The 24,145-nt window shown below is 38.4% G+C and overlaps 1 protein-coding gene across 1 annotated transcript; it reads right to left on the bottom strand.

Annotated features, from left to right (window-relative positions):
• Nucleotides 1–3,547: 3,547 nt before the first annotated feature.
• Nucleotides 3,548–23,294, bottom strand: PNPT1 (polyribonucleotide nucleotidyltransferase 1). Its single transcript, XM_075749897.1, has 29 exons — nucleotides 22,963–23,294; nucleotides 22,141–22,201; nucleotides 21,768–21,842; nucleotides 20,826–20,931; nucleotides 19,963–20,012; nucleotides 19,401–19,464; nucleotides 19,263–19,310; nucleotides 18,436–18,549; nucleotides 17,981–18,167; nucleotides 17,414–17,465; nucleotides 17,025–17,082; nucleotides 16,772–16,868; nucleotides 16,576–16,678; nucleotides 15,267–15,337; nucleotides 13,782–13,818; nucleotides 12,944–13,010; nucleotides 12,766–12,855; nucleotides 12,580–12,633; nucleotides 12,368–12,474; nucleotides 11,623–11,694; nucleotides 11,462–11,525; nucleotides 9,810–9,893; nucleotides 9,234–9,317; nucleotides 7,128–7,234; nucleotides 6,990–7,045; nucleotides 6,365–6,443; nucleotides 5,879–5,926; nucleotides 5,382–5,540; nucleotides 3,548–4,620 (listed from the first exon to the last, which is right to left on the bottom strand). Exons 1-28 carry the CDS (start codon nucleotides 23,148–23,150, stop codon nucleotides 5,385–5,387), a joined length of 2,379 nt encoding a protein of 792 aa, XP_075606012.1. The 5' UTR covers nucleotides 23,151–23,294; the 3' UTR covers nucleotides 3,548–4,620; nucleotides 5,382–5,384.
• Between the last annotated feature and the right edge of the window lie 851 nt (nucleotides 23,295–24,145).

Here is a 24,145-nt window from a genome sequence, read left to right as displayed (position 1 = left end):
CACAAAGTAGCAGCCACGTTAGTTCGTGGCATCTCCTTTTGCCACTTTCCAACCCTTTCCCACAGCTATACCATAAATATGCACTTTGATGCACAGAAAGCTCAAAAGCTAAGCTAAATGTGAATCTATTCACAGTAAAACCTCTCCATGAGAGAAAAGTGCTTAATTAGCCCTTACAAATGCTCTACCATTTCAGACAGACCCACTTGCCAGGCGTTGTAGAGCCTGTAAATTTTAGTTTTCCATACCAAAAACCAGCCACACATTTCCTCTGTACTAAGAATAACAGTAAAAAAATAATTACATCTCAGTGATAGGGGAAAGGCACAACAAACGTGCAAGAAATCAAGCTGTGTGAAACAGTGGGGACTTTAGGGAGGAAGGGAAGCTTGAAAGCATCTCAGAACAAAATCTTTCAGGCTCTGAAGGGGAAGGGAGATGGGAGGGCAAGTGCTTCCCAGGCCAGGGTGTGTCTCATTCCCAGACAAAGCAAGACTTTTCTAACTCTTGCCTAATGGCAAAAGCAGTTACACCGGTATAGCTCTTAACTTACAAGACTGGCATTTCTCTGGCGTAAGTTCGATCTTGTTCCAGATGAAGGGAAAGAAAAAGTTTACTACAGAATATGCCACCGTAAGTAATTATGCACAACTTTTCCACATACATTAGAAAAACATTCTCTAGACAGATTTAGGAAATTTACATCTATGTAATGTTTAAGTCTCAGCTTTTGCTCTGACATGAATTCTAACAGGCCTCCTTCAGATTTTCTGCCATTCAGCACACCCAGTATGTGACAGGCACTGATCACCACTGGGTGCAGTTTTCAATCAGCTGCACTGGTGTAGCTGAACAGCTGAAGAGTCTTTCACATTCCTTGAGAGGCAGCCTCACATGTGTGAGGACCGGTCAGTCTGCTTATTTAACATCTGCAAAACAATCCACCTCTAAGAAAGGCAGGGTTCAGCCCTTGTTTTCATCTTTAACAGGGGCTATTGAAGACACACAATCTTACAAGTTTTCTTTGCAGAAAATGACAACTGTAAGATACACCTCAGAACTACTGTATACGCTTATCTTTAGCTGTATACAGTATAGGAACATACTTCAGGATATGTGCATCATATTATTACGGACAAGTCAGTAACCGTACAAAAGGCCACATTACATTAGTGGTTTCACCAACCATGGTTTGGGAATCACACTAAGCAGTTTACAGTTGGGTTCACCTAAGCCTCCCCCTGCCACATGTCGGTGGCCTTTTCCCTATTACATGGCCTGATCCCCTCACAGTTTTACACATTGGGCATATTTCTGCCTCTGTGAAAGCTCAAGTACAAAGAAAACACACAAAAAGAAACACAAAACCCAACGGCCACAGCATATTGCTGCTTGAGGATGTCCGCCACTCACAAACTCACTGCAAGACTTCTATGCATGCTCTTTAGCTCTTCACACAAAGTGTGTCAAACTAAGTATGACCTCTCTTACTCAAGATTAAACACAGTACTTCTCCAGATATACAAAATAGCAAGAAACCACAGCAGAACATGCTGGAGCAAATTCTTATCTATCAGTGTGAACAGCTACAGGAGGAATAGGAGATATCAGAGCCAGAATTGACATGAAAAACTATTTGTCTGCTTAAGCTGTGAAATAAAAGCCGTGACCTCTCCAGGCATGAAATCAATGACCTCTGTGGAAAAATGCCACTGGAGAACACACACAGATTGCATTCCCTTGGACGTGGGGCTCCTTTTTGCCCAGAACGGCATCCAGGACTCCGCAGCCTGGGGTGTTAGAAACCACAGCAAGATCTTGTCATCTATAGCAATAAAAAGCACATCGATCCAGGGGAGCTTCTCCTGATGACAATATGCAAACTTGCGTCAACAGTTCTTAGGTATCTGATTTAAGCCCAGGGTAAATCCTAGACCAGGAAAGCAATACATCTGCCTCTCCACATTGTAAGATTCAGAGAAAGCAAAGCAGCACTTTTTGATTGTGGTGGTGCACCTGCCAGTAGCTCATCTCTCCCCATTATCACAAAGCACCAAGCTATAGCTGTTGGAGTTCTCTATTCATCAAAACAAAGAATTTTGTTAGGGTAGGCTGCAGACAGAGCAAGTCATCAAGTGTCACAACATGAAGCAGCAGGGAGCTCTCATTTTTTGTTGTTTTCAAAAGCAAGACAGACAACTCATTCCTAAATCACTTAAAATTTCTTGGAGTGAAAGTAAAAGACTGCATCATTCCCTCTGGCATGTAATCCCAGAAGTACAATTAGGCCAGCTCTTACGCTTTTATTATCGTACTTGTAATATTTATTTCTGGCATTTAAAGATACCCCAGCTCCCAATGCTTTGCGCCTGTATGAAAATTTCAGCTTTGTCAAATAAACACATTTCTGGCCCTTGTAACCCGGTGTAATGCTGCAACTGCCCAGCTTCACTTTCTAAAGCAATTCCTTTCAATGGCTCCATTTAAGATGGGTCATTAAAGAAGCTAGTTACACACACACAAAAAAAATAAATCACTCTTTCAAACATGAAAAAACAGCTACTGCAATAGGGCCGAGCTCGCTCTCTCAAGCACTATTAACCTACCTGCTCTCTGATCATGGCTGATACCACCTGAGAGTCAAGTATCTCCTGCCACAGTCCAACCCGCTGCTACTGACGGCTCTCCGGTGAACCTGGGATGTCTGAAACCAGCCTGCCTTCCCTCCAGGAAGGTTCAGACTATCACACACTTACTCAATTCTTGGCTCCCATCGAGCTTCTCTCCTCAGGTAAGAGCAGCTGGTTTGTGCTCCTCCCAGACAATTTCCAAGCGTAGGTTTTTTTCCACCCCTTCCCATAGGGCCTAAAACTTGTTACAAGTGCAGAAAGTCAGGCTGACTGTACAAGTTCTGCCACAATAGCATAAAAGTCTTTTTCCTACTTTGTCATCTAACAAACAGAAAATGCCCCAGCACTCCAATAGCTGATTTACTGAGACTGCCACCTACCACACAAATCACAATACTCCTGTTACTGCAGGCAAGAAAATACCTTTACAGGAAAGAATGGGATTCTTTTGGCTCCTAAATCATCCGTTTTCAGATTTGAATGCAAGCTACTACTGTGCTACCTAAAGCAAAAAGGTTCTATAATGTTAGTATTTTATGAAGTATTTTAGTAACTAGAATATCCATCTGTTCTACTACAAAAAGGAACCTTATAGAGAATATTCTACAATAAAAGAAGCTAAACTTTGGAAAGCCACTTAGATTGGGGAGCTCCATTTCTGAGAACAGTTATGAGAAATGGAAGCGTCTGAGCTTCTGTTTAGGGACTTTAACATTTACCTATATAATTTCATTAACACTATCCAGGATACATAACGAAGGAGATAGCAGTCAATTAAGTTAAGTCATAGTAAGCAAGGACATTAGAATTCTTCCTAAGAAATAACAGAATACAGTCCCCAAAAAAGAAGAAAAGATTGCTAGGAAAAACTTTTTCAATCTTACATGATGAAAAGACAGACAACTACAAAGAAGTGGGCCAGTCATTTCTTTCTTTCTTTAATATTTTAGCTTAGAATAAAAAAAAAAAAAGAATGAGCAATTTTTACTGTACATTCACATTTCTCCTCTCCCCAGTGCTTTGTTTTTTCTTTCAGGAGGTTCAGAGCCCACTTGCCATCAGGTGGGAAGTTGATTTTCTTATTAGGTCTACATACAAATCGGTGAACATCAGAAAGGACACCTCTCATTTTCAAAGTCTGCACCTCACAGTAGAAAAACAAGTAGTTCCTGTGAGCCCCTGGGAAATGTTTTCAAGTCTAAGAGACCAGTGAACCCACTGATGGAGCATAATGAATACAGAAATTCTGACACACTTAACGAGGGTGTTTTAGAGGGAAGATTTATCACATCAATTGTTTATTCCAAAACAATTATTTTAATGTTTTAATTATATATTTTAAAATTTACTGTTAGTGAACCCAGATAATAAATGATGATGTTTCAGCCAGGTTCTTTGTTTCATCCCCCTTCTGCTCAGATATTTTAGCAAGTCTGAACCCTGTAAAAGTTATTGATGTATTTATCTGAAACAGTGTCAATCATGTTAAAGGTGATACTTCTAAGTCTTTATCTTTTACTCAACATTTCAGTCTTGCACACTGAAAAGCCAGTAACGCTTTGGCTGTGTGTGCCTCTCAACCAAGTATACAGGATAATTCTGCCTTGCCTTGAGGGTCAGGTAATTTCCTTCTCCCAGAAAAGAATTGTTGAATACTTGGTTCTCATCTTTACATTTTTATTTTGAGACAATAGCGAGAAGAATCTCAAGCACTGAAATGTAACCTGCTCTTCAGTCTATACAATTCCATGTTCTTAGATTCTCATCTCACCCTCACTACACAAGATAAGAGCATTGGTTGTTTCTGGTTTTATTTTAAAAGAGTTTTTAATAATTTTGAAGACTTTGAAGTTCTACATCACCTTTAAGCATAAATAGTGTCTATTTTAAAAATATGATTCACTACCATCCACCTGCAGATTCTTGCGAAGACATCTACAGATTCTAGCAAAGGTCGCTTGTATTCCCATGAACTATCACACCTTTTTTCCTGAAAGAGAGAGAAAATACTCTGTAACCAACTAATTATATCAAGGCATGAAATTCAAAAACATTTCTTAAAAAACCCCCACTCTTCAGTGACTTTTAATTTCTTCCTAGCGTTGTGGATCATTCCTAGATTGCCATAGATTGCCTGACTTTATCATTGGTTCATTGCATTTCTATTTGCCAATAACTGCTCTTGACTTTATGATCAGACACCTTTCCTCCTAAGGAAAAAAAAACATACCCAACAATTTGGGGAAAAGTTTAGGCATAAGTCTATTGACAGACAAACATGCTGGGAAACTAACTCAAGGGAAGAGCTTTGGACATTCCATTAATTGACTGAGATTGACTGACAAGTCTCCACTAATTGACTCAAAACTTTCAAGAAAGCAGCTTATTGTTAATTCTCTTCCCTTACTCTGCTAGGGTTTTTTGTCTTTTTAAAAAAATTGTGGCAAGGTGGAAAGAGGGAATGCTTTCAGAGATGTAGATTAACAACTAAGTTTGTTCTGGAGAAAGTGGGCCATCTAGGACACCCGAAACTGTCAAGGCATTTGAACCAATTTTACAGTATCTTTACAACTGCAGCACATAAAAAGGCAGTTGCTAACTTACAACATGCTGCAACATAACTGGCAAGCAGTATTTGCACACCACTGAAGGGTAACTGTACGATATAAAAACCAGACTGATAGAATTCTTTACAATAGTTGTAAAGAAAGTGCAGTACTGAGCCATCTTAAGTTGTTCCTATGGTCTTACCTGTCACTGGGATGAAGTAGATGACTGTGGAACAGTGCCTCCCAGGACAATACTGTTTTTGTCAGTTAGGGTTTTAAGCACAGTTGTGGCTGGTGACTGTAGAATTTTACGTGACAGCCTCATTCTACCATCAGTCGGATCACGCCCAAAGTATTTAACCTGTTAAGAAAACAAAACACTTTAAGACCGACCAACTTACAGAGTTGGAAATAGTATTTTCTTTAAAAGGTAGTGTTTTGTTTGGTTTTTTCCAATTTGATGTTAGAAAAGCCATAAACAGGCACCATTTAGCCTATATTGCTCTGTCAAATTAATGCGGTGCCTAGATAGCAATAGTATGACACTACATACATCTAATTCGAAATGGTTAGGCCTTTAACCAGCACAGAAAGGGAATCTGATATGGCAAAATATTTTCTTTATAAACACAAAATTAAAAATGCACTCAAATTCTAAAATACGAACAGCAATTAGCATTTCAGAGTTTAAAAAATTACCTGAATTTCTTGTCCAACTTCTAATCCTAGGGCACTAGGATGCTTAATCTAGAACACAGTGTTTTTCAGAAAAAAAAATAATTCAGTGTGATTCATTTTGTAAGGTTAGTTATAAAAGTACATTCTTCTAGGGATTCCTCACGCCACACTTCAGACAGTCATAGTGGTTCAACACTACCTTACGAACAACAGGTTTCTAAACGTCATGTAGAAAAAGAGTATTGCACATCTAAATGATTTGGTGATGTGCATAAAAGCATAAACAGTCAGACTGTAGCAGGTGTACAGGTAGATTGTTTGCAGCTTTAGGTACAGGGCACACAGAGGTTAAACAAAAAGGCACTGCTGATCAAACACAGCTTTTAACATGAAAACGGACTCTAGAACAACAGTATGTGTGCTACAGCTAATGCAGACCACATTTAGTGAGAATCAATTAAAAACAGACAGAAGTGTCTAGTTTATACTTGTTTAAGCACATATTACCTTTCTTTGATCAAGTTGTGAATTATGAAGTAACACTGGTGTCATGTTTGGATACAATTTTACCATCACTCCAGAATCTCTGCAACAGAAAACAGCACAGTTCTTTCTCAATACATTGAGAGGAATCTGTCTTTTACTCTGCATATTGACTCCAAAGCAAGCATAAGTAAACTTTTCATAAACAAGATTTTACTCCTCCCTTTATCAACCATAAGATGCTCACTCATCTTACCTTAACTGGAAGTGGAAAATGACTTATTTTTTCAGTAATAAGTACCATCCAAAAAGTGCATGTCATTTCAATCCAGTATTTGTCTTGCAAAAAAGCAAAAAGCGAATTCCTACCATCTCTCTCAGATACAGAGATGAAAAGGCGGCCTTAAGTTTTATAATTTATAGATATAGTCTAATAACTAAACAAACAGCAAAAATAAACAGTCTTATTAAAAAACAGAATAATATTTTCAACAGAAAAATAAAATCAGTAATGATGCAGGTGCCAGTGTCACTACCCTAAGTTTGGCATCCTTAAAAATCAATTATTTTACATCATATTTAGGTATCAGGAATATAGCTGTGTAACTTTCTACTAATTTCTACTTCAATTCCAGAGCACTTTTCATACCTTATTTCAGTTATTGTGGCTGTATAAACTGCACCAAATTCCAAATTAACTTCCTGCTGTAGGGGGGAAAAAAAACCAGTAAGACACAAATTCACAAAATGCAAACTGAAAAAGCTAACAACAAATGCCTGTCCTTACATCATCTTTGCAGATTTCACGGATAAATTCTCTTGCTTCATGCATAGCACCAGGTGTGGGGGCAAACACAGAATACGTCTCTTCATCCAGCTGACTTACAGTTACACCTTAGAAACAGAATTTAATGAGAGAATTTAGGTGAACGTCACTACCGTTTCAGGAAGCAGAAAAGTTGCATTCAGTGAAGACTTGCATAGAGCAAAATGATTTTGCACAGACTAAAATCTCAGAGTCCTAATCATTTCAAATAATCTTCTTTAAGCATCACACAGCTTTACACGCAACTGAAAGGAAACCTTGCACTCCATGTGGGACCGTTCACATTTGCAAAATAATTATTATTATAATTCTTTTACAACAGGAAAAAAGTCTTGAAAGAATTTTGGTTTTATGAATAAATCTCAGCTTCTATGAATGAATTTCATAAATATTTTTAATAATAAAACTATAGCTTTCATTAATAGCTGATGGAAATTAAAGTATTTCAGAGCCAGATCATAGTAAGATTGCACAGTAAAATTCTTTGCACCTCTAGACTAGTTTTCTAGCCAAAGACTGCATAGGTTGGCAACCAAAGAGAAGGTTTTTGTTCTCCTCTTCTCCACCCCAATCAAGCTAGCTAGAGCATTAAAAGAGTTTCAAGTCCAAAGCAGCTGAAGCAGAACATCCACTTGATACACTACAGACATCAGCCTTTTTTAATTTGTGGCTTTCTAAAAGCAGGGAACACGTGAAGAAGTTTTACTACATTAAATAATAAAGGAAAGAATTCACATTTACAAATAAGTGCTTATAAAAGAAATCTGATGCATTTAATAACAATCACAGCAGAAACTCACCTCCGCCATTCATGGCTGACTATTGGTTGACTATTACCTTCATCATGTTGGAGAGATGGTAAGGGTGGGCTATGTTTAGTTTCACTGCTTTGATTCGTTCGAAGAAACATTTTTAATGGTGTAGCCTCTCAGAAATACTTAATACTTTACAAATTCCATTCACTAGTTCCTGAGGGTAACCACAACGTCAAGCTATAAGGCCTAATTCTAAATGACCTCTGTCAGTCTGCATTTATCTCAAACAAAGCATCAGTTGCCCTATTTATGAAATGGTAGTGAAAAAGACATCAACTTTGAATTTGGCATTTAAGGTCAGGCAGGACAAAAAACTGTGTAAACAAATGAATTTATTCCAAGAAATATAACAAGGTCAGGAAACTTGTCACACTCTCGCTACTAGTTTATGCCTCAGTACAGGTTGCTCTGGCAATGTGATAGCGGGTTGGACTGCTAACATATCCCAGCATGTTAACAGTGCATGCAAGCTCTTCCCAGAATCCTAGGAAAACTGTCAGTGAGCACTGTAGGAAAGAGCTCAATGTCCCCTTCCTAACCACAGCAAAAATGCTTTAGTTGATAGGAAGAGAAGCTGCATAGATTTGATCTACGCTTCAGCATATTCATGATCAGACTCGCTTGACTTCACATCTTTCAGTCAACATTATGCAACACTGTCCCTAGATGATCTTTAATTGCCTCTTCTGTAAGCCCTGGAAAACCACCATCATATGTGCACCAAACTTCTGGGAAGTCCTGCCACAAGACAAACTGCAAACACTTTTACAGAGAGAACCTACACAACTAAGCATCGCTGAAGTGAGCTTCACTTAGCTCTTCAAACCACATGCATCTCTTAGAGATACAATGCAGACTCAGTTCGTACTGAGCATTGGAACAGATCAACATACAAGGCTGAAAACAAAGGCAAATACTGTTTTGCAGTCTGCAGCGTAAAGCACAAATTAAAAAGGACCCTTTTCTCTGAATGGTTCTTCCTATCTACTTATTCAGGTCGCTGCTGCTGAAGCACAAATGCCAGTTCTTTGGAGGTGGTCTATAGAACAATTTGGGAAGTTTACGTTTAGCTACTTAGAGTTTCTGAAAGGGCATAAAGACAGATAGCATTAAGATTCAGCAATAGCTGTGCTTGTAATACCTGTGCTACCAAGATTCACTAATTAGAACTCCACACTAGTAATTTTCATATAGAGAAGAGAAGCTAGTAACACATTAGGATAAATTATCACAGGAAGCAAGAATGTCTTACCAGTCTGTGCTTGAAGTTTTTTCAAGTTATAGGCCCCAGGACCAACAAATCTTAATCTTTTTGATAACGGAACGTGGATGGTTTCTGAAAGAGCATTTAAAAATACTTTGAAATGCTAAATATAATAATCTTGAAAGCTATCACAAAAATCAGTCACATTCATTCAGATTTTTAACTTCTGAAGCTACTTGTAATTACATCCATGTTCAGCAAATAATACATTTATGAATGGAAATAAATGAAAACATAGACTAGAAATACTTTGATGAATGTAAATTACCTTAAGCCATACCAATACTGACATCTAGATCCATTCTGATTTTGTGAGAGTTTCACATAACTTCAGTTTAATTCTGTTTTCTGGTGTACACTGAAATAGTACAGTGCTGCCCCTCATGGCAATAAAACCCAAAAATTCATCTCAAAAAACCCAAAGAAAAAAAAGTAACCCCAAGAGGGAGGGGCAGAAATATGCAACAAACATTCATTTTAAAAAAGCTGTTTTACACAGCAGCTTATTGTGAAAAAGATAATTATATAAGATATGCATTCTTATCAACATACAACTAACATTACCTACAACTGGTCCACTTTCTTTTCTGTTAGGTCTGGGTTTTGCCAGCGTTTGGTTCATAATTTGTAAAATCTCCCTCTTTGCAGCTGGGGGTGGGGCAAGGGGGAAAAAGAAGGAAGGAAAAATAAAGAGTTTTGCGTAAGATTAAAATAAACTTATGCAGTTTTGTTATAAAGTAGATAAACATCCATTCGTAAAATCTGCCTCCTGCCTAGCTTGACAACGTATCATGTATTTACACATTTCAGGTTGCAGTAACACAGTCTGCTCTGCATATACAAACCCTATGCCTTCAGCACATGTATTGATTTTATGCAGCCCAGAACATTACATCCAGTCCTGTTTCGGTGTACTGTTTAAATAAATCAGGGTGCTGATAAGAGCAACAGGGTGTATCTTTGATTACAAAGTTATGATACACTGGCCTGGACCTTCAGCTGAGCTGCTTGAGGTGATACATCGTTGAGTAGGAATTACTAGTTCTTACATTTTAGTAAGGGTTTTCTTACTAAAATCTTGCTATTACAATCAAGTTGAAAATTTTCTCTTACAACTAGTTAAATCCTTATTAAACCTTGTAGCTTCAGTTTTTCATACGGCTCAAGAAAATTTTAGTTGTCCATGTCAGAATACAGACAGCAGTAAATTCCAATAGTAAATGAGAAATAGTTTGCTGTTCTTTTTATAACATTATTCTGTTGGATTTTAAAGTCATGTTTGTGTGTTAGTCCAAATCCACTTTGGTGTTATGGTGACACTTTACATATTTAACTAGCAACAGACACCGCCTCCCTCTCCCAACTTTCACTAGTCAAAAGCAATCCAGAGTTTCAGTGCGCAAAGCTACACTTCAGCCTTTACTACCTGTTTTATTCGTGGGCTAGAGATCTTAACCATGGACTCCCTGAGATGACACAGACTTTTACTTAAGTTCTAAGAACTCACTGCTCAAGAGACATCTAAAAATTGATCTGAAGCTCCTTCTAAATTAGTTTGGAGCTTATTTTTAACAACCCTTTTTGCTGATTTATTGCACAGCAAAGAGCAAACCTTTTTCCCCCCAACTCACCACATATGGTTTTAATACAGTATGACAAAAATTTTATAAACTGGCATGGCTTAGTAATATTAAATTTACATCAGTCAAATCCAAAGTACTGCATGTAAATATTTCCTAAGGTATTCCTCTACCCTGGTGTTGCTCTTTTGTATAAGCTCCCTCCCTCCCCACTTTGCTATGCCACTAATTTTATTGCAATTTTTCAAAACAAGTTACCCATTGTACTAAACTGGTGACTTAGTATCACACCATTTTTGTTCTGTCTTAATAAAAAGTAACCTCCAGGAGCAGAAGACGCTTTCACTGACGCTACATACAATAATATGAAACTTAAGCGTAGCGGAAAGGGCCTGGCTTTTTGGAGATTGGATCCTCTCCTCTGACACAAAAAGCTATTTATTCTGTATGAAGGGCCTGTATTGAAGCATAACAGACAATACCCAAACCAGACCAGTTTTGTGGAAAAAAGCTGCTTTCTTCAAAATAAGAATTAAAAAACTGAATAATTTATTATTTAGTTACATAAAACTTAGAAGGTAATACAATTTATCATTTAATATCATAAAATGGGTGCAAATATAAACACGGACCTACCTGTAGCTTGCTGAATAGCTTCCATTACAATTTTTATTGGTATTCCTGGCAGTTTTAGATCAACCTAATCAGAAAAGAGTTAAGTTACATCAATATGTACAGAAAGCTTTTTTAGATACAATCTCAGAGTTCCATTTTAGGAAGATTTAATGTTACAATACCTGCAAGGCAGTTATTCCTTTATTAGTACCAGCCATCTTGAAATCCATATCACCATAGTAATCTTCAATTCCCTACCAGCGTAGACAGAAAGCAAGCAAGTTGAAGTAACTCTATCGCAGCGTTAAGTCTCATTACACTAAAAAGTACGTTCTCTGTTTCAATAAGAGACAAAGTAGTTCTGCAGACTCGGAATTCTGAGACTTGTGTTTTTCTTCAGCCTTATTTTGCTGTTCAGGATTAAAACTGTTCCTTTCCCGCCTTAGAAATTAAGAGCTTTTGTGGACTAGTTTCCGAACAACAGATCCACAGTTGATTTTGCACTATCGGTGGCTGCCACAGGAAGAAGCAACAGCAGGATGATAATGTGCATTTTTCCCACCCCAGCAACTTTGCTGAGTTGCTCATTCTCCATCTGATATATTGTGTTTTTCTGTAAAGTATTCAAGAATTATCAATCTCTTTCTCCCAAGAGAAAAAGACAAAATTCATTGGAAAGAGAGCTTACAAGACCTTAAAAGAAATAACTAAGTAATTACAAAAACCTAAGAAACATGATTGGACATTTCACAGAGATTTTCTGACATCAGGGAGGAGTTTGGGAGACAAAACAGAGAAGGTGAAACTATTTGCTATTTCTAGTAGTGCATGTTCCAGAATTAACTGGGTAAAACGTTACAAAAGAAGGCTATAGAGGGTATTTTACTGAATTAAGCAGCAATAAAAACAAGTGCTAGGAACACTCACCAGAATGTCTGTCAGCAAACGATAGTCCTCAATGTCTCCTTTTTCTAGATTGCATTTGGTAATGAGACCTACTGCTACACCTGCCACTGCATTTGATACTGGAACTCCTATTAGTGGTAAATAAAAATACATTTTTATAACCTTTGGTCTTTCCCAAATCCTACAACACATCATCATATGTAGTTTATCTTTGTAGATGCCATATTTTGTACCTGCATCCATTAACGCCAAACTTCCACCGCATGCAGAGGCCATCGAAGAGGACCCTACAGAGTTAGAATACGGGGAAAAAGAAAGTATTAAACATTGGTCAGAAGTATCTGAAACAAAACTTGAGCTTTTTTAAGAATCAAATTCAGTCTCTAGCACCAGGTTAAAAAATAAGAAAATCATAATACCATTTGACTCTAAGACTTCAGAAGTAACTCGTATTGTGAATGGAAAATCCTGAGGAATAATTGGTTTCAAAGCTCTTTCTGCCAGTGCACCTGTATAAAAGAAAAGTGATCCACAAATAAAAACAATCAGATAAAGTATTAAAGCTTACAGCATGGGACTTGTCTAGTCTGAACTTACCATGTCCAAGTTCTCTTCTGTTCATACCAGTAACTTTGCCGATCTCATTAGTTGCATAAGGTGGAAACTATGAAGTAAAAAACGTGTATACAGAAAATTAACTAGCGGGTTTTTTTCTTTTTTAAAACACACACTTAAAAAATTATCTTTGAAGTTTTGGTGCATCAAAAGGTAAAAACAAATGAAAAAAAAAAAAATCAAACCACCACATGACTTCTATCAGTCACTTCGTTTGCAAACCAGGACCAGTTTAGGTAGTGTTTAGTAAATGTTTTACTTGCACAGAACAAAAGAGAATAAAGCAGTTGCAAGAATCTTAAAAAACAACACAACAAGCTTAGTCCAATTAAACTTGTCAAACAACATATCAGAAATCTTGTTTCTGTCGTACAGATAATGAAACAAGATATGCCTGTTGCCTGGACCCAATACTTTGGGCAAGTTCCAAAGGCTGAGACAGATCCAAGATGTAAACTACATACTACACACTACTATTGGCGTAGTATGTCAGCTAAACATATTAATAGAGTTTACTGAACATAATGGAGCAAGTTAATCCTGCTTTCAGTAATAACCCATTCTTAAGGGATAACCTAATGTAAGATATTAAAAGGGCTGTATAAAATGGCAATTTACAAATTATCTAGTGCTTTTTAGGAAACCAGCACTTTTGCTCATTAAACCGCAGTATAAATTCACATATGAATTAGAATTAATAAATTTTAGTGAATCTAGAGATAATTTATATCCTTGCAAACGATCAATTTCAAATTTAAAAGCAAGACATGAAGCCCTTCTGTAAATCATGCACAAAGCTGTGACACAGTAAAACTCTCACCTCATAATGCAGCATGAAGTTTTTATCTTTTATTCCACTATTAATTAAAAACAAGACCACGTCAAAAAAGAGCAAACATGTCTTAAATACAATTATTTAATATGTAAGATCATATGCAGTTATGCTTACAAATAGACCCAGTAAAAACAATGAATCAATAGATTTGCTGATCACCTATATTTTTCCTAAAGTTTTCTATCAAATTAAAAAGCATAGTCTACAAAGAAAAAACCCTCATGTGTTAATCATTAAAATAGTTTCCCTAGCTGTTTAGACTAGAATAGGCCCTATCAGTTCTTTATGCTGGTTTTGGTGTCTTTCACTGAAGGAAGAGGGGGAAAAAAAAAAATCAAATGTCAAGAACATCAGCATCCTACTGCACACATTGCAGTAGAAATATCAACACTCAGGAAAACTGAAAATCTCTGTAATCACGAAATAGCTCTTGATTAAATAAAAAAGTGTGCTGAAAAAAGTTACCAAAGTACCACAAGACTTGACCCTTCGCAACAAACACAAAAAAGCTAATCCATAAAGAAAGTTCCATCAAGTCAAGACTTGCACGTAGTTTCATAGAGAGGCAACCTCTCATTCGTGAAGCAACCTAATAAATTAAAACTCATTATTTAACACAAACTAATTTCCAAGAATACCAAAATTACATAATATGGACAAACACCTCTAGGCCAAAAAATTTAACTGAAGCAAAGCTGACACACTAAAATGTAGAAGCTGGTGGGATGAGATCACTGAACTGCAGCTTTAAGGGAAGGAGTTTCCCCTCCTCAACAAGTTAACCCTCAGCAATAAAACGTTAACAGCACAAGGACTTGCTTGCTACATCGTAAGTTAAACTTTCCTTACTCTGTTAAAAAAGGAACATAAATGTTTTTGCCCTCTGAACATTTTTATTTTGAGACAAAATGAGACTATTTAGAAAGGCTGATTCAGTTGGGGGAAACACACACCCCCACCCCCCAATTATCTGCTGTTTAATTCTTTTTCTATTTGAACCAAACTTGACAAACAGAATAGCACTTCATGGGCTACATGTACCCAACCTATCAAGCAAAACTTCAAAACTTGTGAGAAACAGATTAAATGAGTAGAATACATATCAAGTTCCAAGTGTGATAATGAATACATGGAACAGAGAGAGAATCAACTTTAATCAATTGTTTTATTTAAAGAGACTTGATATATGGACACAGTTTTACAGATTCAAGAGTAATTCACTATTTTCTTTCTCTCAAAACCAGATTGGGTATTACTGTAATACTCTCCAATTTCCAGTGTGCATCTATGGAATTAATGTCACCTTAACGAAAAACAACTGCTAAGATTTCTTGCAAACAGGCCGCTTCAAAGTCTAATTTCAGTCCTAATGAATATACATCAAAGTTCAAGGAACTTTTATCAAATGTGCTTAAATGAATGCTCACCCTCTTTTATTACCACTGACCAAATGCCAAAAGGTACACATACCTCACTGCTGTTGAGATAACATCTGATTTTACACTTGATTCTATAGAGTCAAATGTAACTGTACAGAGAACCTAGAACAAAACAACAGAGGGTACATAAACTGCTCTTAAACACTTTCATGTTTCACAACTTTTACTGGTTATGAAGAAGCAAAAAGAACGATTTCAGCAACAAATATGATGCCATCACCTAACACTTCTGCAAACTTTTCTTCTTCCTTCATCACACAAACTTATTCATAATCTGTAAAGATTGTATAATTTTACAAGCCATCACATTCAAAAATACTAATTTAACGCTTCTTAACCTGGTAGGAGCCTAGAACAGTTTGTTCACCAAGAAACCAAACTACTCCGTTTAAGAGCCAGGGTCAGATACAGTCACGATGGCGTGCAAAAGAGCAAGCCTGTTTATCCCATGGACTCATGGCATGTGTTATTTTTAGTGGAATAAAAGAGGACAACACTGAGGAGTAAATAATTGTTTGCAACTACCCGTATACCCTGTAATAAGTCAGATCAATGGCTGAGAGTCTTCTAGGAAAATGAGCTATAAAAATATAGGAGATCAAATTTCAAGTACAATCTTAATTCAATCCAGCCAACATGCAACACTTTTGGCAAACGAGAAAAAAAATCCATCTCATTGTGCTTTTTTTCCCCCTAAAATTTCCCTATTTAGTCCAGGTTACATATGAAGTTCCTTTTAAAAGGTTCCTCATGACATGCACAATTTAGCACCACTCTACATACCAATGACACATTAACCGAGTCACCCATTTTTCTAAATATGAACAGGATTATATTTTACATTAAAAGCTTTTGTTTCGACAGATATCTAATGTGAAAGTCTACGTAGAGGGATGAAAAAGATATGATTTTGGACTCATCTTATTAAGAAGCAATTTCAACTTTAAGCCATCCTGAATTGGAAAGCTTTCTTAACCCCACCCAACCAAAAATGCCCCAAATCTGTCACCCTGAATTGAACAAGGAGAACCCTTACAGCTTCTAACTTTGGTTACTAGACATTCTTCACAGAGTCTGAAGACACAGTAATGCTTACCAGACTCTTTCTGGGCACATATGCTTGGAATGTTATCCCAACATCTGTACTGTTCATGTAGCAAGAAGCCAAGCTTTGTCTACTGTTTTAATGGACTCAGATATATTTTAATTAAATCTAAACTGTTTTCTAGTTGTTACTATTTGAAGGTGAAGAAAAAGGAAACTTTGCATTTAAATGAAAGATGCCGATCTTTCAGCTTTTGATAAATTAATTTACAATTTCTGATGTTTAAATATACTACCTGTGTTTGACCTCTCTGAAATAAGGCTGATCCGTGAAGCATTTTAAACATGTTCACTTCGCATTTAATATCCCTGAGGGAAGTCAAATCTCTCCCATCACACCTAAAGTTACAAGCAGAAATTATGAGATCAGTGAAACTATAGTATTGGATATAAAGTTGTCAGAAATATTACCCAGGAGTTTGATGTACTTACCTTCGATACTCATTCAGAACAAGATCTCTAAAAATACCCTTTGAAACCACATTGAAAGATTCCATGATTTCATAAGGCTCAGCCTCTGGAAATTTTTCTGGGTATAAAAAAGAAATTGCATCTGAAGTTGGAAAATGAATTTTATAGAACTTTTAATAAAATAGTTTGGCCAACAAAGAGCACACCGTAACTCTTAAATAGCGCTAGCTCTATTTAAGCATTCTTTAAATATTAAGAAAGCAGAAAATAATACCTTTCAGCTGTTCTTCTGTTTCAAGCCTTATTTTGTTAATTGCTTCATCTCTAGAAATCTAGAACACAGGATTTGCAACCAGTTAACTCTACAGGGCAGAATAACAAAAGAGGTTTGGCTTGTTGGGCTTTTGTTTGGTTTAAAATTCTGTAAAATTTAAGGAATAAGGAATAGGATCGTCACACAAATTCAAAGATCAATAATGTACTGCAAACAAATATTATGGTAGAAAAGAATTTACAGAACAATTTATTATTACTATTGCAAATATATGCAGAGGACAAGAAGAGTTTTTATTAACATTAGCTGTGAAGAAACTAGATCTTACTACAGTTTCATTATGATATTAATTAAAAAAGAATTCTATCACATTTGAATTGATTACTTACTTTATCATGGCTAGAATCTGTGAACACTGCATAGATCTTGTTAAAAGCAAGTCTTTTGGAAGAAAAGAAAGAATTTTTGACAAAGCAGCTTAAAAAACACTTACACAATTAGTTTCTGGAGGACTAAACGTTTGTTTTCATTAGCAGTATGAAAGCACCAGACTGACATTTGTAAACATTACTAGCTCCAGCCACCCCTCCTGCCACCTCTTTGGCATTAGTTACCACATCCACAGCAAGGCTCACACAGGCCAACATCCAGACTCCTCTCGTCGCCATTCCACAAGAATGGCCTATTAACTTTCACTGGGTTAATGCTTTCACTGGGTTTTCAAGGTATTTGGTTTGCCCTGTCCTTCTTACTACATGTAAAAGAAGAGAGCTGAAAGAGCACGTTCCTAAATTTCTATGGGAAACACAAGTAATTCTGAATGCTCAAAACATGCTATTTTGTTAAACAAAACCCCCAAACTATCTGATCAGAGCTCCTAAAAATAAATAATTGTTAAACAAGAATTTTGAGTCACTTAACAGACTTTAGATCAAAATTATGTGTTCTGAACTTACTTATTTGCACATTCCACAATCTCTTCAGGAGCAATAAATAACTTCTGAACAGTTCTCTTGACAACACCTCGTTCTTTCACTAGCTGTTGAATTCCCTGAATTATTTGCTGGGTATGCTTCACCCCTACTTTGATGGCATGACAGAAGTCTTGTTGCAATATATTCTCAGCAGTTGCTTCCAACATAACTATCAATGGAAAGTTAAAAATTAAGTAATTACTATTTGATTTTATTTATTTTCAATAGCAATCTAACTCAACTAAGGAAATACAGATTAACATTAAACTGCATAAATATAATGGAATTTACCTAACCAAAAGTAACCTAAGCTATCACTGTTGTTTACTCCGACTATTGTGTAAAAATTCAAGTTTCAAAGATTAAGAAAATATCTGCAAAGAGGCACCTGCTTGATTTTCAAACACTCAACAGATATTAATAATTAACCTACTTACCAACTTGGCTTTGCGGAGCTCCAGCAACAACTAAATTTAAAGCACTAGACAACATCTGTTTCCGAGTTGGATTGATAATAGTTTCTCCATCCACCAGTCCTACCCTTACTGCACCTACAAAGAAACTCCAGAAAATTATTATTATTAATAAGGAAGTTCTTTAAGGTATCATTTTACTTTGAAAATTATACATCTAAAACAATAATTAAAGCTATGGATTCATTTTAAAATAGTAGCGTGTTAGATACATATTAAGAACAAATATGTAAGGCAAAATTATCTATTCTTGACTTTCTTTTGGGTAGTATTACTGGTTAGGGCATATGATTCCAAGCAGCATTATACACAAGGCTGTAAGTCTATTGTTTTGGGGTGTTTTTTTTTCATCATTAGAGCATGCAATTTCTAGAAAAAAGGCAGGTGAAAGGAAAACATAGCTAAATATTTGTTCTTGGCTAGATCATTTCTCTTCCCCAAAAATATCCACAATGAAATAAAGCTCTTTTTAAGTTCCTGGAGAAAAAAATATTCTTATCCAGCTATTTTCTAAACAATGCTTTTCAAGACTAAGTTTCTCTGAAGAAAAAAATTATTGGTCTCTGTACTATACTATTTCTGGACTGTAAATCCTTCCAGAAGTATATTTAGTCCAGGAAATACAGTGCTTTGAAATGCAATAGTCTTACCCATTGTCAAATTATTTTCAATACTTGAAACAAAATATAGTGGACTTTAGATTTAGATTCTTGTTAGAAAAGAAAGCATGAATTATGGTCTAAGTCTTCCATTATGTTCAAATCATCCATCATTTCAAAATACTTACTTACCAATAGGACCATTCCATGGGATATCAGATAATGCAAGTGCTGCAGAAGCTAAAATGAAGAGATAAAAAACTGTATTAGAAAAAAAAAATCTATCGCATCAAATCACACACAAGCAACAATTTTTAACAGTCCCCTTACCTCCATTAATTGCCAGAACATCAGGATCATTGACACCATCTACTGCTAAAAGATTACAAAGGATCTGGCATAAGATAAAAGACAGTGAATAATTTGGACCTATACATTTTTATTAGCTGTCAATACAAAGCTAAGGACAACAAACCAAAACATTCCACATATTTATACAAGCTTATTCTGCAAATGAAAATTTGTTCAGGTACTTAAACTAGAAACCTAATGAAAAACACACCAATGTATAATATCGTATCATGTCATACAAGATATACCCTTAGCCTTTTCCTCCCTCTGTTGTACAGAGGATATTTGAATTTTGTTCCTGTATCTCTGCAACAAAATTTGGAAACTAGCATGTAAAAAAAATACTTTAAGACAAGGAGACAACAAACTAAAGGGCAGCATTACACTATTAGACCATTTTTCAAAGTGTAAACCCTTCCTGGATGCTAATGAAAACTACTTTTCTTAAAATACTGCCTATATCATGTGAAATTTTCATTGGAATGGAAAACTTGGGTACGTCCAAAGGTAGCTATAGTTAAGGACAGTGAGTGTGACCTACCTGTGTATCATAAAAGTAGCCTACTGGAAAGAGTGGTCTGATTGACCGATCTGCAAAAGAAATAGTCAACGTTTAAGTAGTACTTGGCTTTCAGTAGTTAGTATTCAGTTTGTCTGGTAATAACCCCACAAGAAACTGCCAAATTGTTTAAATGAAAGACCCAAACAACAAAAAAAAAAAAAAAAGGCAGAGAACCCAGGAAGAAATTTAGCATCAAAAAGCAACAAAAGCATGTACATTCAAAATGTTGCATTACTTCCATGATGCATAGATTTCCTTTTAATTTTATTTCTGTCTCAAGTGTACAGGACTGTGTAACAGCCCAGGTCTTATAGGCTGCTCCCTCTTCTTTTCATTGCTGTCTTAAGACACTGATGTATTCGACATCAGTTTTATACAAATGTTGAGTTTCAAGGTATTATCTTATTCATGAATGGAGATAGCCATGATAGAGGTGACTTTTTGAGCAGGATCAAGAGAGAGAGAGAGAGAATGAGTCTATGCCAATCAGTAAGTCTGCCTCTTCATATTTCAGAGTTTAGCTCTGTTGTCTCCTCCACCTGTCTAGAGAGACAATGCGACTACAGAGGTAATATCTCTGCAGTTAGGATGACATCTTAGCTACAATAATATCGAAGGTGACAAGAAGATTTCTCAAGATCCAGGCTTATATAAAAAGGAACATGCACACAAGCCCAGCTGATACACTGTTTTAAAAACTAGAAACTACAAGTTTGTTTTCTTCTGACATTACTGCAGAAACAATCAACTCTGCAAACAGGAATTATAAATTACTGTATTTTTACTCATGACGATATTACAAAATAGTTAAAATACATTGTAAATAAGATGTTTCAGCCTACCTATTACTCTGCTTGTAAGGATTTCTTTATCAGTGGAACCAAGTTCTCTTCTTAGATAGTTGGTAGGAATTCTTCCCGCTGCAGCAGCTTTCTGACGATAGTCAACCTTTTAAAAACAAAATGGGGATTCCTAAAGACAACAGATTACCGATTTCAGAACCACACAGTTGTTTAGGTTGGAAGGGACACCTCGGAAGGTCTCTAGTCTAATTTCCTGCTCAGAGTAAGGTCAATTCTGAATTCAGATGACATTACTCAAGGCTCTGTATTGATGCCCTCCCATTCTATATCATATATGGACTGCCCAACCAGCCAGTCCCCACCCTGAACTGCTGCAGGGCACTAGCTAACTTTGTTTGTCCTTACAGAATTTCATAAAGTTCCTGTCAGCCCGTTCCTCCGGCCCCTGGTCCCTCCAGATGGCAGCCCTGCTTGAGCGTATCATCCGCACCCCCCAGTATGGCATCATCTGCAGACGTGATGAGCAGGAATTTGAGGTCACCGAGACAAGTATGAAACAGGCTACGACCCAGGAGAGACTCCTGAGGAACTTGCTATGATTCAGCCTCAAGGTAGAACATGAATCATTAACCCTTAATAACCACAACACTTCGAGCCTTATAATCCAACCAGTTTTCCGCACATCTAAAATACAACATCTGAATGTGGATGTTGCGGCAGACAAAGTTCACAAGGCTGTTGTGGAAAGTCTTGCTAAAGTCAAGGCAGACAACATCCACTGCTCATCCCCTCACCGATAAGTCTAGTCATTTTATCACTGAAGTGATATTATTATTTATGCTTATTCTGAAGTCCCAGGTCTGTAGTCTGCCACTTGCATTCCTCATTCCCCCCCAGCATCTTCAACTCCACTATCTAATGATTACTATTGCTAGGGCTACCACTGATGATCACAAAACTAATTTTGTCATTAGTACTTACCACTAATGGCATAAACTGAGATGCAGAAGGCTTAGTTTTACTGACTGCTGTGACCATTACTGCTGTGTCACCTAGCTGGATTAAGGAAAAAAAAAAATAATTGAAACTACCTGCAACCAAAATACCAAGTCCTAAACTTATTCAAAAACTAAACCTCCAGAATATTCTTTGCAGAAAACAACTACATAAATCCAGGCTTCACACCATTATTTTTGCTTTTCAAGCACATTTTTTTCCTATGAAATACAGCTGTACATTCATTAGGGATTAAATTGCCACTTGAGGCTCTAGATCCTTTGAATAGGCTCTGATGTCCTGACAATGGCTGTTCAGATCCAGAAATTCTGACGTTGCACAAACTTTTTTTTTTTACCTGAACAACAGCAGATCCATCAGCAAACCTAGCAAGTTTTCCAGAAGACAATTCCATCTTTCTATCGGAAAGAAATAATCTGTTACTCATGGTGAATTCAAATAATTTTTCCAGTAACTTCTGCATTCATCCACAGCACCAACCATACAGAATGTAGGCTACGCTTCCCATTAGACATAAACCCCCCATGTCATATGGAAACTGAAACTCTTGGACCAAAAGTGACCAAATCTCCTTTGAGTTTAATGTGCTTTTGCCTCAGATGTCCTGCTGCTTTCACCTTGAAGCCAAGGCTTGCAGCCACACCAGAATGTCACTCGTGATACCCAGGGCGTAGAGGCGCAACGCTTTGCTCGCGCTGTCAGACGAATCACTCACCTGTTCCAGCGGGGGTTTAGAGCGTTACCACTACAAAACGCAAGCACACGCCTGCTGTGCCCTCACAAGAGAAGGGGAGCCGCTTGCACACCCACAAAACACCTTTTCCCACCGCAGGTGCAGAACGTTCTCCCTTCCGTAGGGGAACGGGAAGGACACACGCCTGCTCTCCACCCGCGGCGAGCGGGGAACAGTGCGTACGGGCGTCTGGGGCAGTTTCTCCTCACGACCGCTTAACCCACCGCCCCGGACAGCTCTCTCCACTCACTCCTGGGGCCGGGGGCGTCTGCCGGCCCCCTGCCCAGAGCCGGTACCGAAAGCCGCCCCTCAGCCAGCGCCGCAGCCCAGGCTCAGGGAGCCGGGGAGGGGACGGACGGACTCGGAGCGGGCGTGTCCGTGTCCCCCCCCCCCCCCCCGCTCCTCAGGGCGCGGAGAGCCCCTCACCTGCCCCCCACGTCCACCGTCACCGTCCGGCTGGGCCCGGGCTCCGCCGCAGCGCCGCGGGCGGGCGCAGGCCGCAGTACGCAGCCGTCCGGCAGCAGCAGTCGCCGCCATCGCGCCGCGGCCCCGCCGCCAACAGCCAAACCGCCGAGCGCGGCTCGGCGACAGCTCGTGGCGGCGGCGGCCGCCATTGCGCCAGTGGGTAAGAAGGAGCAACCCCCAACGGTAGCCGCCACCCGATTGGCTCCTAGAAGCGGCGGGGGGCGGGCTGCCGCGCAGTAAGCTGGAGGCGGATTGGCTCCCGTACCGGCGGTTTAGTTTCGATTCCGCAGCGTGAGGGCGTCCCTGCGCTCCCTGGCGGAGCCCCCCCCCCCCCCCGGCTACGGCGGCTGAGGAGGGTCAGGCAGCGCAGAGCGCGCGAACGAGGCGGCTCCCGGCCCCTCAGCGGGGTTCTGCCGAGAAGCCTGAGGTAAAAAGTGACAGAAAGAGCTCCGTGGTGGCCCCTAGGTACAAGACGGCTTTGGAGCCAACTCGGACTACAATTTGGGGACCACCAGCCCAAACGAGGGCCCAGACAGAGGGAGAGGACACCTGCGCCAAGGCTGTCCCCTTTTCCCGCCATTGGCGACTTGGTGGCACCTTGGCACCCGTGAAGCTCTGGCTGCCCCGGGCTGAGCAGCCACCGCCTTCAGTGAGCACCAGCAGCTGCGAGGCCTGATGTGGGAAAGTTGTGTTACACAGTCAAGTCAAAAATTCAGGGCCTCCTTTAAGAGCACAGAAAATATATATATATTTGGAACTCTTTTGCCCCAAAGACCTTGTTCTGTGCCTCTTGTTTTCAAAACTAAAACAGCCCCACATTTCAAAGTAAAGAATTGTAATTAAGCCCCCTGAATCATTTTAGTAATTAATCTTACAGCTGTGTTAACCATTGATCCCATAGCAGGGTCTGGCAATTGGAGCATGGCAACAGCGTTGAGAGACTGACACCAGACTTCAAGGTCACGCTTATCTGGAGTAACTGAAGGGGTCACTTCACACCATTCCTTGGTAAGGCAGGAATGGTGATCCTTAGCACTCTTTTAAGCCAGGAATGTCAAAATATTTTTTTCAAAGTGCAAGAGGAGGGTTACAACAGTTGTTATTGCTTATCGCAAAGGCTTGCCAGTTAAAATATTTGTTGTGC

This window comes from Balearica regulorum, chromosome 3 (assembly GCF_011004875.1).
Source record: "Balearica regulorum gibbericeps isolate bBalReg1 chromosome 3, bBalReg1.pri, whole genome shotgun sequence".
Taxonomy (NCBI): Eukaryota; Metazoa; Chordata; class Aves; order Gruiformes; family Gruidae; genus Balearica; species Balearica regulorum.
The sequence above is the reverse complement of the archived record's forward strand: the minus strand, read 5'-3'. Positions and strand labels throughout refer to the sequence as shown.

Bases quoted from the DNA above. Each gene is read 5' to 3' on its own strand.
- PNPT1 (XM_075749897.1), bottom strand. From the start codon at position 23,150: ATGGCGGCCGCCGCCGCCACGAGCTGTCGCCGAGCCGCGCTCGGCGGT. The intron at 16,869-17,024 runs GTATTATTTTCT...TTTTATACCCAG, and splicing joins AACAGAAGAACAGCTGAAAG to AAAAATTTCCAGAGGCTGAG. The intron at 13,011-13,781 runs GTGAGAGTTTTA...TTTACTTCATAG, and splicing joins ACTTCATGCTGCATTATGAG to TTTCCACCTTATGCAACTAA.